This window comes from Chiloscyllium plagiosum, unplaced genomic scaffold (genome assembly GCF_037043375.1).
Source record: "Chiloscyllium plagiosum isolate Xiang-an unplaced genomic scaffold, Cpla_swu_hap1 HiC_scaffold_26, whole genome shotgun sequence".
NCBI lineage: Eukaryota > Metazoa > Chordata > Chondrichthyes > Orectolobiformes > Hemiscylliidae > Chiloscyllium > Chiloscyllium plagiosum.
Window position 1 is genome coordinate 35,084,332 of NW_028270164.1, and position 14,912 is coordinate 35,099,243.

Genomic DNA, 14,912 nt, shown 5'->3' on the forward strand with positions numbered 1-14,912 from the left:
TTGTCAACATTTTCCATTTACACCGCTGGGGTCCACGGTCACCTGATTTCTGAGAAATACTGGATTTAGATCCCTGCCATGGAAGTACTCTAACCTTGCTTTTTTTGTTGTTTTAAGAAAATTCTTCACAGAAGAAATTAATGCCCATTTGCCTTTATCTTGAAATCAAAATTCCAAAAACAATATTAAATACACAATTTCATCACATTGATAATTTAAAATTTACACCCAGTTTTGCAACATTTTCTATATTTATAATTCCAAAGTAACCCACAGAAACTTTGAATTATTTGCAGTAAATGTCAATGAGGTTAATTACGCTCAAGATCTACTATTTCCAGCTTCAAGCTAACAAGCCAACTTTTTGAAAGAAAGGAACAATATTTTGGTTTTGAGTAGCACCTTCTGTGAATAACAAGCAACCAAAACCTTCAGGCACAATTCCTCCTAATTCTCTCTCATTTCTTGTATGTTTCTTTGGTTCCAACTGCCAAATGAATGTTCAAACATTTCATTACTAAAATGTTAGATAATTTTATCATCAATCTCCACATGATTATGTATATCCAACTCTATTACAACAAACATTTCTTAATTTATTTTCATCATGGATCAGACATTTCCAATTTTCATTTATTCTTTAACTTTGAGAGAAACAAACCTTATTTAATAGTGTCCAATATTTTGACAATGTTGGGTTTATTCAGAAGGTGCCTCGAAATATGTTTCCATGCTTTTCTCAACCTTTTAGGTTATCCTAGAAGCCTTTAGATACATTCCAACCTGCCGGTTTTGTTTTAGATCTGGGCTTTATTTTCCCCAAATTTATCGAGTGTGCAGCTACTGACAAGGTCATAAATAAGGTTGTTTTAATGTGTTACTTCCTTCTCAGGCAGTCTCTCAGGAGCAAGGACGAACACTGTTGGACTCCGAATGAACTGATAAGTTCAATGAGCAATCTGCAGACTCGACCACATGGACTAGATAGTTTTTGAAATATTGATGGAAGTTTGAGAGCTCTCATCAAAGATTTAATCTGCACCTTCTCAATGAAGAGTCTTCATATTTTTGGCGCCCTGCCAATTAATTTGTCAACCACAAGTCAGAATCTCCCATGAATTGATGGGTATGTTTGATCTCTTCAGAAATTCTTGCAGGAGATCCCCAAAGCATGCCAAAAATATACATATTGGTTTCATAACTTTGGTCCTGCATATATTCCCTCATGCTTCACCTTTAATTTTTCAAGCATTCACCTATTTTAAATAATCTGTTTTCTTAAAATGTTGCTTGTTAATGTTGTCAACTCTTGCTTCTACATGTTATACCTTGAAAACCAATGGCACTTGAATTATTATATACCCACTTGCATTCAATACTGTTCCTGTAATAGGTTAACATTATCTTTTGTATCAAAATCAGCAAGGCAATTTTCCCACTCAAGTTTAACCACATTAGTAACTCAAAGGGGCCATGCACGTCTAAATGTAAACAAAACAAAGGCTCCACTAATGGCTCCTGGAACCCAAAAAGGAATGTCGCAGAGAAAAAAAAAATTAATAATGGGACTACCAGGAATTGATAGAAGATTCACTTTTGTGTAAAAATATTCTAAATTATGTAAGTGGTAGCAAGGGAACTGGTTATATCGCACATTGACTTTAGACCAGAATTACATTTGCTTTTGCTGTATCTCTCACTGCTCAATAGCTCACCTCAACATCCTTATGAAATCAAGGTAACTTTTAATGTAAAGAACGAACCATAGAAAGCAGTAGAAATGTTTGTAAAAAGCAATAGATATTTAAAGTTAAACTTAGATAAACATTTCATATCAAAACGGTTGTTAATACAAAGCTATTATGATTAAAAAAGTTTACACGAGTTGCTTTGGGTTCACTGCAGGCAATGTTGGCTGAAATGATCACATTGCCCACCCGATGGCACCAGTGAGAGCTTTGAAGTATTTCATAGGTCAAGCCTCAAGAAAATACTTGTGGTCAGCTGTCAGTGCTTAATGAATGCAAATATAGGCGTTTGCCCATCTGGGAAGGATGGGAAATCTGATGGTACCGCTGCAGAGTTGAGCCAGTATCCAGCAGAACAATATAATACCAAGTGCCTGGCAGCAAGCAGGAATTTCTTTTTTTGTTGGAGATGAGAAACATTCAAGTTCCTATTGAGTCCAAAGAAATCAGTGGCACAGACTTATTTTAAAAATAGAATGACCCCTTTGAGCTGTTGAAAATCCAAGGACTGTTGGTTTGGTTGTATTGAATCAGTACAATCTGATGTATGCTCCATTTTAATTAAATGCCAAAATTAGATCAGGAATCTGCAGATGGAGGGGCGGGGCTCTAACTTGCATATGTACGCAGATCTCTCTTTTAGATATGAGTGTAGAATGTCTGCTTCCTTGTCTAGTCAAAAATCATACCGGACTGGAGGTAGGTGATTAGGAGTGTCCTTGCAATTTTTGGTGTACTATCAGCCCATTCTCACTCTAAAATCAGATTAAATATTTCAATCAAGATTTGTTCAAAATTGAAGATGTGAAGTTTTGAATGGCACCTCATGAATAAGACTGAAGTGAATCCTTTCCAAACTGCACAAGCAAACTTTCTTTTAATAGTGCTCTTGATATTTAAAAAAAAGATTTTCCCAGGGAGTTCAGACTTGTTTTACAGCCAGCAATCATTGGTTACCTACACCAAAGCAGCATAAGAGTCCTTTGTTCTGGGCACTGAAGCAGAACAATAGACACAATGTTCAAGTGCATTAAAAAGGAAAAGAATGAAAGCAGCTAAATGAATTAATGAACCTACCAGCTAAGATGCGGAGAGAGAAAAAAATTGGTGGTTGGCAAGGTCAAGAACAATCTGTATGCTGCTTAAAGCAAAAGTTTGTACTTTGTAGTTTTTAGAAATTTGGCGAGTGCTTTTGAATGCAAACATGCATTAAATTCCCAGGCAAAACAAGGTGCTGAACAAAAACTAAACAATAATGAAATTCACTCAGTTTAATACAGCTTTATTTGAACACAGATTTTTTTTCTTGCAATTAACACCTTCATTAAACGCAAGTGCAAACTGAAGTCTAAAGGGAATGAATATCAATGTGTTAAGGCACTGTCTTCACACAAATAAAAAGTCGCTCCATCTTCAATTTTAAAGCCAACAGTTGCAATAACTTTCTTGTATCATGTACATATCCTAACCACTAAGTTGCACTGCTGACTTTTCATTTGCTATCTCAAAAACAATATTTAAAATTGTAGACTTTTGTAAGATCTTTTAAATAAATATACTTGACACTTAAATACATCTACAAAGAGATTTGCTCAGAACTAGGCCAGCAATTATGTCTTATGATTGGAACAAACTGCAATTTAACATGAAGTCACGTAGATAGAATTGTGGGAACTTCCTTTGTAGCAGCATTGAAACCGATTCTTACATAATATTAAGGAACTTCGAGAAAATCTATATTTAAATTCTTACACAAGATACACTTCCAGTTCAACCATTACACCTGCAATGTTGAAATAGTAAAAATGAACAGATATTTGTCAAATATTGATGAATTAAATGAATTTCCAGATGATTTGCAAAATGAAATTCATTTAAATCAACACATTGCAAAATGTAAATAAACTCACTTTATTATGTTTGGTACCTTTTTATTATTTAATTGAAGTATTTTCTTCAACGAAACACTAAAAATCCTCGGATTCGACCCACTGTTGGAGAGAGGTTTCAGCCATTTTACAGAATGACCCAGTACTGTACAGAATCCATGCAACAGCAGTAGTTGAAGTATGCATCCTTAATCGGTGAGAACATTCACACTTCCTTTAGAAATCAGTGGCAGGCTCAGTAAGATTAGTGACATCCTCAGTGCTTTTCCACCAAGCCTTAATATCATCAGGACAACTGCATTCAGATCACACTTTTGCCTCTTTCACCATGTAAAGTACATAAAGTACATTAGCATGTCATTTTAGAGGCACTTAAAAGCTCCCAGCTTCAATAGTGGGATTCAAATGCATACTTTTTGATCATTAGTTTGGGCCTCTGGATCACTCATCCCATAATAAACACTGCTGCTGCACATCACATTGTAGTTGAACTCTAAGGATTGAATTGCATAGAGAGATTACTCAAACAAGAGGTGAGTCTTTTGGAAGTTAGAAGGCAAAGAGCTGATCAAAGTTTCCAATAGAGTTGGTGGAGAGAAAATACTTCTGCTGGTCGGACAAGCTCAGGACCATTGTGCATCATCCAAGAATTAGATGGGAAGCTAGGAAAAGCTTCTGCACAAAATGGTAAAACTTTCTCCCACAAACTGCAATGATGCTGGATCAACTTCATTTTTTATTCAGAGATTGAAATACTTTTGTTAGCCAGACGTATTAAGGGATATGGAGCAAAGGAGGGGTATATGGAGTTAGGTCCATAATCTACTTTAACAATGGAACATGCTCAAGGTGCTAAATACCTGAATCGTGCTTCTACATTCCAATTACCATCAAATCACTTCAACTCTCTTTCTTCCCAAGTGAAGAAAAATGTGCCAGTGAGTGCATATGTGTTTTTTTTTTACACAAAGACTTCTCAATATTCTCATTGTTGAAACGGTGATGAATTTGGAATAATTCACCTACCTGGCTTACAAAATACCGTCAGGCAACTTACTAAATAAAGTACAAGCGGACTCAGCTTTGTTTGGAAAATGCATTTAGATTAATGGAGGACCAAGGTTGATGCTTTAACATTTTCAAAATGCTATGTGTTCCAACAGCGTATCACTGTAAAGGAATCCAAAATTTAGCAACACAATCAAAACTTACTCCAAAAGGAGAGGTGAATAATTTCACTATCCATGACAAGTTAACGGTTGTGTGCAATACATAATGCATGATTGGAATGCATTTAAACCTATTGCTCACTTACTGGTTGGTGCTATGGTGAAGGTGCAGAGAAGAAAATTGCCCAAGATATATATTTGAAGTATTCATCTATTACAAATCCCTCCACGGCTTTGTACCATTCTAACTTTGCAATGTTATCCAGGTTTGCTTCCCAGCCATCTCTTCCAATTCCACTTTTCTCCACTTCACCAGTCAAAGGAGCCTTCAAACATCATATCCTTCAACTTCAGAATTCTTGTTGCCTTACTCAAATCTTCCTCTCAAATCCAAATACCTCTTCAAAGTTGATGCTCCACCAGTGCTTTGGTCACCTCCATAAAATTTCAATCAACTCCTGCTCAGTGCTCATTCAATTCCAATATATTCACACACAACATTTTCTGAAATATTTATTTTAACAATGCCATACAATAGACCAGACCAATCCTGTTTGCCCCCTACTTTAAAAATTCAGCCCTATTTACTTGCCTGTCCCCGTTAACCAGTTGAGCAATAAACTCCTTTTAATTAAATCTCAACTTGATTCATATTTTGAGGCAGTATTCCAAATTACAGGATTTGGCATTATGCCAAATAACAAATCAGGTTCAGTTTACTTATACTTCAAAGTACTGAAAGCATCAATTTTTTTTAGATTATGTCTAATTGATTTTCCACTGGGAAAAAATCTCAGCATCTTTGGTAGCTCAAATACTTAATCCATTTTAATTTAATTGTCCTCTTCAGTAATCCCCTAAAAGCAAGATCATCCTCTGCATAAGGCTCCGGAACTGAAAGCAGAATGACAGAAATTAACCAATTTGTTATACAAATCCACAATAATAAACGTCTAACTTTTATCTGTTTTATCACTAGCAGAATGTACTAACTGTTTCAATGAGCATGATCACTTCTGTTGTTATAATCCACTACATGTCTATCTTGCATTCATAGGTCACTCTTGTTCCCCAGATTTAACAACATGCATTCCTTAACCATCTGATATATGCAGAAGCCCAGAAACAAGTAAACACCTGTCAATCCTGCTTCCCCATTATGAACAGCCCAAAAAATAGTCATTGATAAGTAGGCTTCATACTTCACATAGTGGCTTATATTAAATCCAAATTAGTTCCTGCCTTTCATATTAATTCACTTACTTTGATGCAAAATATTTACAGTTTGTCAACAAAAGTTAAATTTAATTAAATCATGCAAATGCACTCAATTTAGGTATACTAAGCCAAGTCTCAAATGGTGCCCACAGCATTAGTGTTTCCCTCAATGGATTAAATGTTTAGATTTGTTTCATTGTCAAGATTCTTAGTATTTGCACAGAATTGAGACATATTGCATCACTCCCGTTCCAAATAATTTCATTTTTAGGCAGCTACATTCAACAGTCTGACATCACTGACCACAAACTATTACGTTCCTCCGCTCCACAACATAAGGCTTTAATATTCTCTAACAATTTTTGTTTTTACGTCTGCTTGCTTTCACTGTCCTCTGATTTTAAATTGACCTCAGATGACCTATGTTTTCTGTCTACAATGACAAATGATACTGTTCCAGCTTGTGATTTTTCTTTGCTTTAACTCCCCATTGCCTGTATGACTTCAGTCAACCAAAGCCACGCCCAAGTTTTGTTGTTTCTTTATTGCCATTTCCCCTTTAAGGGTCTTGTAGAAACCCATTCCATTAAACATATTTTTCACAACCCTTTCTCATGTTTTCCTTTAAATCAACATTTGCTCTTGCACAGTAAAGCGACTTGCAGCATTTTTTTCTTTGCTCTATGCTGTATCAATCCAAATTGTTCTTTGAATATTCTTTGATATGAAGTGATCAAAATAAAGATACATCTAATTGCATAAATCAGAAAGTGAAATGCTTCACATCTTTTAACCTGATGAGCAAAAGTACACAATTCTTAACATCTACCAAATCGGAAACAAGGCTGATCCATGAACACATTTGAAGATTTTAAATTCAGATTAATTTCAATTAAGAATGAAACTACATTGAAGATAAATGATTCGCACTGTGTGAAAATACAAAAAGCACAAATTTTTTGTGGATGTATTTATTACAGCATTAGCTTCATCAAATGACAAGAGCAACAGTACATCAATCACCCACAGGACAATTATTTGACAAGTTGACTGTACAAGTCAACAAACTATTATATATGACACAGTATGCATTAGCTTCAATTATTTAACGATTTTCTAAAACTGCAGGATAAAGGATTCACTTAAAACCAGTCACAGTTCAAGATAAAACATATTACAAGCTATTAGTCCATCATTCGTCTTATACAATAGCAAACACTGCTAACCATTAGCTTTTACAACTAAGTACCTGCATGTAAGCAAATTACTACCTAGTACAATATTTATCACAAATTTGTGTTTTAAAAATTTCAACAATTTGGTTTAAATCTGTATGTACAAAACTGCAATTTAAAACAGATTGTAAACTTATTAAAAGGCAAGTCACAACAAAAAAAAGAACAAGCTCATCACCCGTTAGGTTACCTGTCAAAAGTAAAACTACTTCAATGTGCAATCATAGAGATGTGCTATTAATACAGCAGCAGTTTAAACATTTAAGGAACCATGCAGGCAAAAAAGCAAGAGAAATTAAAAAGCGGATAGTAGCTTGTCTCATTTCCCCATCCTGAGTAGATTTCAATGCTTTAATGTTGCTTTTTTAAAAAAACTACACGCATATCAAAAAAAATCTTGGAATCAGATTTCAGCTATTAAGCACAAATATAATTTATGTGGCAAGGATATCAGAGAAAACTGGTTCAAGTCACATCATCGGACTAGTGATAGTACTAACCCTTAAAAAGGTGACAATGCACGTTACATGCCAAATAACAGAGAGAGATACCAAACCACACCTTAGACTTCCTCAGAGAGTTGGTGCAGGCACGATGAACCAAATCACACCTCTCTGCATCACAATTCAGTGTCACTGTCCACCATTTGATATTATTGAAAATGACAAACTGAATAACATGCTTTGATTTACAGTACCACCACGGAGCAGTAAACTAAATACTTTAATTTAAGGCCATGTTATTCTCTGTAATATTTTCTCCAAATAGCAGATCTTGTAAACAACATCATTTAGCAACTTAGCAAATTAAGTACATATTCAAATCAGATATCAGGCATTTGCAAATACTAATCCCTAGTTTCCTAGGCGCTGCAAGTTTTCTTGTAATGAACGGGTAAAACCTTCAACACCTTAATGTACATGGTAGATTATATGATGACCATACATCATCTCTCTCCATCATTTTCCAGCAACAGGCATTCATCGGATGGGTTCTTTTGTATTGACATTTAGAACATCTTACAATTAAAGATACAAGAGATATGGCTTCTCTGTAGATGACTTCATTGACTTCTTTTTAATATATAAAAATGCAATCACTTTTTCAAGTAGCTCCATACTCCCCACAATTGTTATTGAGGTTCAAATAACAAGACTAGGCTTGTTAGGTGGAGTAATGAAGTAAATGCATATTTACTCAATATAACAATTGTCCACTGCACAAATACCTGAGCATGCTCAGTTAATGCAATGGAATGTAAACGTGCTTCCTCAACAGCAACAACTGTAGCATCCTGATAAAAGGAGTTCCTTCCTACAATGGGGCTTTAAAAGCATGCATATTAAAAATAAAAACATCCCATTTATACAATAACAAAACCCTTTTCAAACTGACAGCGGGTAAATTATTAATTTCATAATCAGATTTAGTAACTTAGCTTAATTATATAAAAACATAAAAAAGTGCAAAATAATATTGTACACTCTCTTGTGATAAAAACTTTAATTTGACCTCAGTATTGTTGGACAGCTTTCTAAACTTTCTTTCCAGGGAAAGAGGTCAGGGTTAACTATGGCAGGTCCTGGGTGATTAAGAAATCAACATCCTTGTTCTCAGCTGCGTTTGGTCTTTGAATGTTGAATGAGCCACTGTAGTGTTATATCTGAAATTAATTTGTAGAAAATTAGAAATGCAAGTGGTAAAATACTCCACACTCAATAGATTTTTATATATAGTCACTGAAAATGATTTCTAATTGTAAAAGCACAAGCAGCAAATCCAAACATAAACCATTTTCTACATTTATATATTATGTGCCTTTGCAAACTGCCAAGTTTGTTCAGTACATACTGCTCAAATTTTGTAGCCACTTTCAAGATACATGCCAATGTATACAAAATTAAACTTGAATGTATTAACCAGAATGTATACAAAATTAAACTCGAATGTATTAACCAGAATGAAAGCCATTGACCAGGGCAAATATACAGCAACTGTAAAAATACAATAAGATAATAAACTCTTTTTGACTCTTTTTTAAAATGCTAAATAATAAGTCCCACAGAGTTGTCAGTACTACTTGTTCAATTTTTTTCTCTTATAAAATACATCACAGGATCAAAGAATCTAATTCATCTCCAATGCAGTAGCATGCATTACTGAAATGATAATTCTGGAAAGAGCACTTGGATTTTTAAATATTCCTTCAGGGCATCTGAATGTCACGACAATTACTGCCTATCATTCACATTCACTGGACAGTTCAAAATCAAACATTCTTGTGTCTGGCTACATATAAAGACAAAAAAGTGAAGGAAGTTTGCTGTCCTTTCTCGTAGTAAACCAGATAGGTATTAACAATAGTTCACCATTTTCACTATCATTATTAATGGTACAATATACTTTTAATTCCAGACTTGCTCACATGAACAGAACTCATCCTCCAACTACATTAGCAAGATTTGAATTCATTTTGCTAGATTTTTGGCTCAGAGACTAATTACTAGAACAGTAACAAGAATTATACTATTATTAAAAATGTTTATCTTTAAATTTATTTCTTATTTTCCCAATTTATACTATGAAGAATGGTAATGTAGATCTTTTAGTTTTTCTCTTTATTTCTCCATTTTTATACCCAATCTATTTTAGTGCCAAAACTTGGTAGTGCACATTTCACTGCACACATGACAATAAACCTAATTCTAATTCTATTAATAAATGCATCACTGTTACTGATGAACTCCATTACAGAATCAAATGAGAGATTGCCAAAATCTCAATGAGAACTATGCTCCCTCAATATATTTACTGCTTCATAATGCATTGTTGAAGGTTTTGACATATTACAGTATCGTCTGCTTTTATTCTACATCAGGTTAGCTACTTAATGCAAATTAAGCAACAATCAGAATACTAAAGTGTGCAGCTCATCCAGTGGTACAGAAAGTGCTCAGGTCAGGGACTGCATGTTAAGTGTTACAATACTGCAGTAAACCCTTCTGTTAATTAAACCTAACACCCAGAAAAGCTCAACTTGCCTCGTAATCTGTTAAAATATAAGAAAGAGAGAACTCCCAAATTCCAATATTTAAAGAAAATAATATCAATTTAGTTCTTAAACTCTAAAAGTGAACATTAAACAGCATCTATTCACAAATCTAATCTCCCCCTTTCTCTTAACTGCTTATTATCTGTATAACAATATGCTGTTCGAATAAGACACATTAAAATTACATTAACTTAATTTCAACATCACACAGCTGCTGTCGTCTTCGGTATCCTTCTTCCTTGGGTGACTGGCTGTGTGGAGTTTGCACATTCTCCCAGTGTCTGCATGGGTTTCCTCTGGGTGCTACGGTTTCCTTCCACAGTCCAAAGATGTGCAGGTCAGGTGAATTGGCTATGCTAAATTGCCCATAGTGTTAGGTGCATTAGTTAGAGAGAAATGTGTCTGGGTGAGTTACTCTTCGGAGGGTCGGGGTGGACTGGTTGGGCCGAAGGGCCTGTTTCCACACTGTAGGGAATCTAACCTAATCTCCCTAGGTTGTCTTCTTTCTTTTTACTCCGAATGTGTTTCATATGAAAAGGTACCTTTGATGGAGTGTTTCCTAATTCTTGGATCTCTCTCAATGGCAGTTACTCTCGCTGCAATTTTCAAAACGTCTGCACTTTTATATCCCCAACATTGGATCATCTCATTGGTTCGATGTTGGCAAAACAATAAATTCTAACTTGATTGGGTTTTAGTATCCTGACATAATTTAAACTGATTTGATAACAATTCAAATTTAACCAAACAGCAACTCAGGTATCCAAATGTTACATGTTTTCAATTATCTAGTATGCCATCTAGTCATATACACAGGTGCTTATAATTTCAGTTCAGAACAGTATTCACTCTCTCTTAAAGGTACTGTACACACCTTCAACTTCATAACATAAGGAAAAATACACTGAAGCTGTCTTTGACTTGCTGTCATTTAAAATGGCCATTCTGTCACTGTTGCTCCAAATCTCATACCTTTTCAACAACACTGAATAAACATTAATGCACAAGGAAAATAAAAGATCAATCAGCCTGCACCACAGAGCCATTTTCATAAGTATACATCATGAACCCAATGCTGTCCAACAGACATTTAATCTCAGTGACATATGATCCTAATGACCGGTGTTTTATGGCTGATTCAGCAATCCTCTAAACAGCAGCTATTTCCTCATCTGCAAGACAATTGGTGCAAAATCAGTGTGAAGAGAGACCAATAGATCAGGTAACAATATGACAAACAATTCATCATTTTCAGTCCTGATCATCATGACTATATAGTTAGAGCAATACTAACAATGATGTCTTCAAGCTATCACTTCTGTGTTAATGTATCTAATGGTAAATTTACAAGATCCTGGGCCTGAAGGTACCATCTGATCTCCGCTAGGAAAGTAACTACTGGAAGCAACTAAAGAGATTGTGACAAATCTTCAGGGAAGCAGAAGCTTCTTTTAGCGTCACTACGACACAATAATCAAAATACGTTTCAAATTTGTGCCCAGCCCCAGTTTAAGTGTTGGTCTATTTGGGTGAAAGGGTTAAAGATTAACTAACAGCATGAACAAAATTGGCTGATTGATTGGAAATGGTAATTAATGGTCAATGAGCAATTTTGGGCTGGAGGGAGGTTTGTAGTGGAGACCCAGCGATCCATGTTGGTATTTTGGCTTTTCCTGATATACAGTAAATTCTTGGTGTCCATGAAATCACAAATTTACCTATTCACGCCAAAATGTCCGCAGGCAAAAATCATATGTCTGCAATTTTTAATTTACTTTTAAATAAACTCTGCACTCGTGAACTATTTCATTCCAGGGGTTCTCAGAAATGAAACTCTCATGGATACAGAGGAATGAGTGTACATTAATGATCCAGATCAAATGGATAGGGGACAAAGTTTGCAGATCACAAGAAACTTGGAAGCATTACACAGTGAAGACAACATTGCAGAACTTCAAAAGCACATAAACACCTTGGTGGAGTGGGTAGAGAGGTAGATTAAGTTTAATGCAGAAGTGTGAGGTGATGCATTTTGATATGAAGAGCATATAAAGACAATATAAAATAGTGGTTAGTTTTAGATGAAATAAGCAGGAGGCCCTGGATGTGTCTGTGCAGATATCACTGAAGAAGATGGCATGTAGAGGCAACAGTTAATAAAGCAGACAGTATCTTGTGCTTTACCAATAGTGGCATAGACAACAACGGCCAGGTGGTGATTCTGAACATGTGTAAGACATTTGTAGGACATTAGCTAGAATACTGTGCACAGTTTTGGGCACCAGACTATAGGAGAGATCTAAGTGTTTGGACAGAATACACAAGGGTTTTACAAGAAAGATTTCAGTGGTGAGAACCTTCAATTTACGAGGGTAGACTGAAGAGGTTGGTACAATTGTCCATGGAGCAAAACTAATTAAGAGATCTCAAAAGAGACTGGATGGAATAGGTACAGAGAAACTGTTCCAGCTCATTAAAGGAACAAGAACAAAGGGGGCATAGATTTAAAGTGATTTGCAAAATAGGCACCATGACAAGATTTAAAACAAACCAGTTTTTATACAATGATTGTTCTGGTTTGGAATGTTCTGCTTGGATGTTTGGTGCAGGCAGATTCAATTGAGGCATTCAAGACAGGCTTTGAAGATATATTCAAATCAAACTGTTCAGAGATGGTATTGCACGCCTCAGGAATAGGTAGCACTTCAATCGCGGCTTCCTGGCTCAGAGGTAGGGAAACAACTACCGCACCACAAGAATCCCACAATGGGTACTGGATGCTTATCTGCATTTAAGCAGTCGAATAATCTTTAATGGCATGCCCAAGATTGAGACAAGGAGAAATTTCTTCACCAAACGAATGGCCTGTGGAATTCTCTGCCGCAGAAAGTAGTTAAAGCCGAAATATTGAAGATTTTCAAGAAGGAGTTGGACATAGTTCTTAGAACTGAAGGGATTGTTACAACCCACTGCGATTTTTTCATTATTTTTACTTTGTTTGTTAATTTTGAATTGGAATTATGAACTCAAAACTGTGAATTTTGGATTGTGATTTTAATTTATTCATGAGGTCAGACCTGGAAGTTAATTGTAAGCTGGTCCTAATCAAGGTTTTGCAGATGCTTGGTCACCAAGGAAGAGTGTTAATGTTTAAATACATATCAGAAGCTGGCTACTTATAAGGTCAGTTCCTGGATATTTGTTCCAGCAAGTCTGAAAAAGACTTTATGATCAAGCAGATACTGAATGGTAACCGTGATCTCAGGAGGGAGATGGTCAGTCCGTCAGGGAGTGGTTAGTATTTGAATTGGGTTTTAGACTGAATCAGACCAAATTAACAGTCAGTCATTCACCTCATCTAGAGTAAAATGTCTCCTTTATATTTTAGTTAACAGTGGCTGCAATTCATAATGTGTTTCCTATGAAACACTTTGAGAACTTTTGAGGAATGACAGCACATGAATATCAGACTCTCGCTGCCCAAGTCCATTGCCTGCATCGGAAGGCTATAGCTGGGCTTGAGCTCTTTACATTATTACAGAATATTACAATTCATGTTCAAATAAAAATTCCAATTTATTGAAACAATAGATTTTCCAATAGTTCCTCCATTATTCAAATTACAAATTAATTCCAGCAGCTGAGTTTACGATTAAATGCAAACCCTGCTGGGTTCAGAGTGCTGCATCGCTGATAGTAAAATATCTTGTATTAGCTATAACAAACTGAATAACAAGTAAACCGAAAGGACCTCTGGACAAGCACATGTCACAATGCAGTAAGACTTGAGAATTGAATGAAGCACATCCTGTTTACCCAGGAATTCATTTGCAACATTTTAAAAAGGTGAATATCATTGTTGCTTATGCATAATGGATGGCATTCAAAACCTCCTACAAGGCAAGGCTTGAACAGAACACGTGTAAAAAGAAGAGGCAGCTTTTCTCCTTTCTTCACTTTCACATTCACTTTCCAGGTTTATCTGCCTTAGAGATCCACTTTCAAATCTGCTAACCATTCAGTCTTTAACTTCTGACAGATTTTCAGATGTTGTCCCTTTCTTTCAAAGAGAATCATCCTTGCTTTCGAATATTGCACTTTTGACATGTCCAACCTAAGATTCTTGAATAAGGTGTCACCTCAAAAAATTATGTTCGTTAGTCCAATCCTTCCATTCACTGTTCATGCTGTTTATCACAGCAAGGCTAAAAGACTAAAACTGTCAAAGACACAAATTTCCAGTGCGAGCAGCAGCGAAGGTAAGACCGTTTGGTTTTAAAAGTGCTTACCGGTAGCGGGCAGCGGTGTTTTTTTTCCTCTTTCACTCTCTCTTCACAGAAAGAGCGGGAGCACCAGGGAGAAGTGACGACGACCAGAGGGGCAGCCGGGAAGGAAAGCGGTGAGTATTTATACTCACCCTTCGAAGCGGCCGGTCATTTCCAGTGCGAGCAGCAGCGAAGGTAAGACCGTTTGGTTTTAAAAGTGCTTACCGGTAGCGGGCAGCGGTGTTTTTTTTTCTCTTTCACTCTCTCTTCACAGAAAGAGCGGGAGCACCAGGGGGAAGTGACGACGACCAGAGGGGCAGCCGAGACCCGGAAGCA

General features: G+C 36.0%; 1 protein-coding gene across 1 annotated transcript in view; it reads right to left on the reverse strand.

Moving 5' to 3' along the window:
* Positions 1-8,759: 8,759 nt before the first annotated feature.
* Positions 8,760-14,912, reverse strand: part of LOC122563224 (ADP-ribosylation factor-like protein 8A) — a 52,904-nt gene continuing 46,751 nt past the window's right edge. Inside the window, exon 7 of the mRNA XM_043716808.2 lies at positions 8,760-8,922. Coding sequence (XP_043572743.1) covers positions 8,873-8,922 — 50 coding nt within the window. The 3' untranslated portion in view covers positions 8,760-8,872. The remainder of the gene's footprint in view (positions 8,923-14,912) is intronic.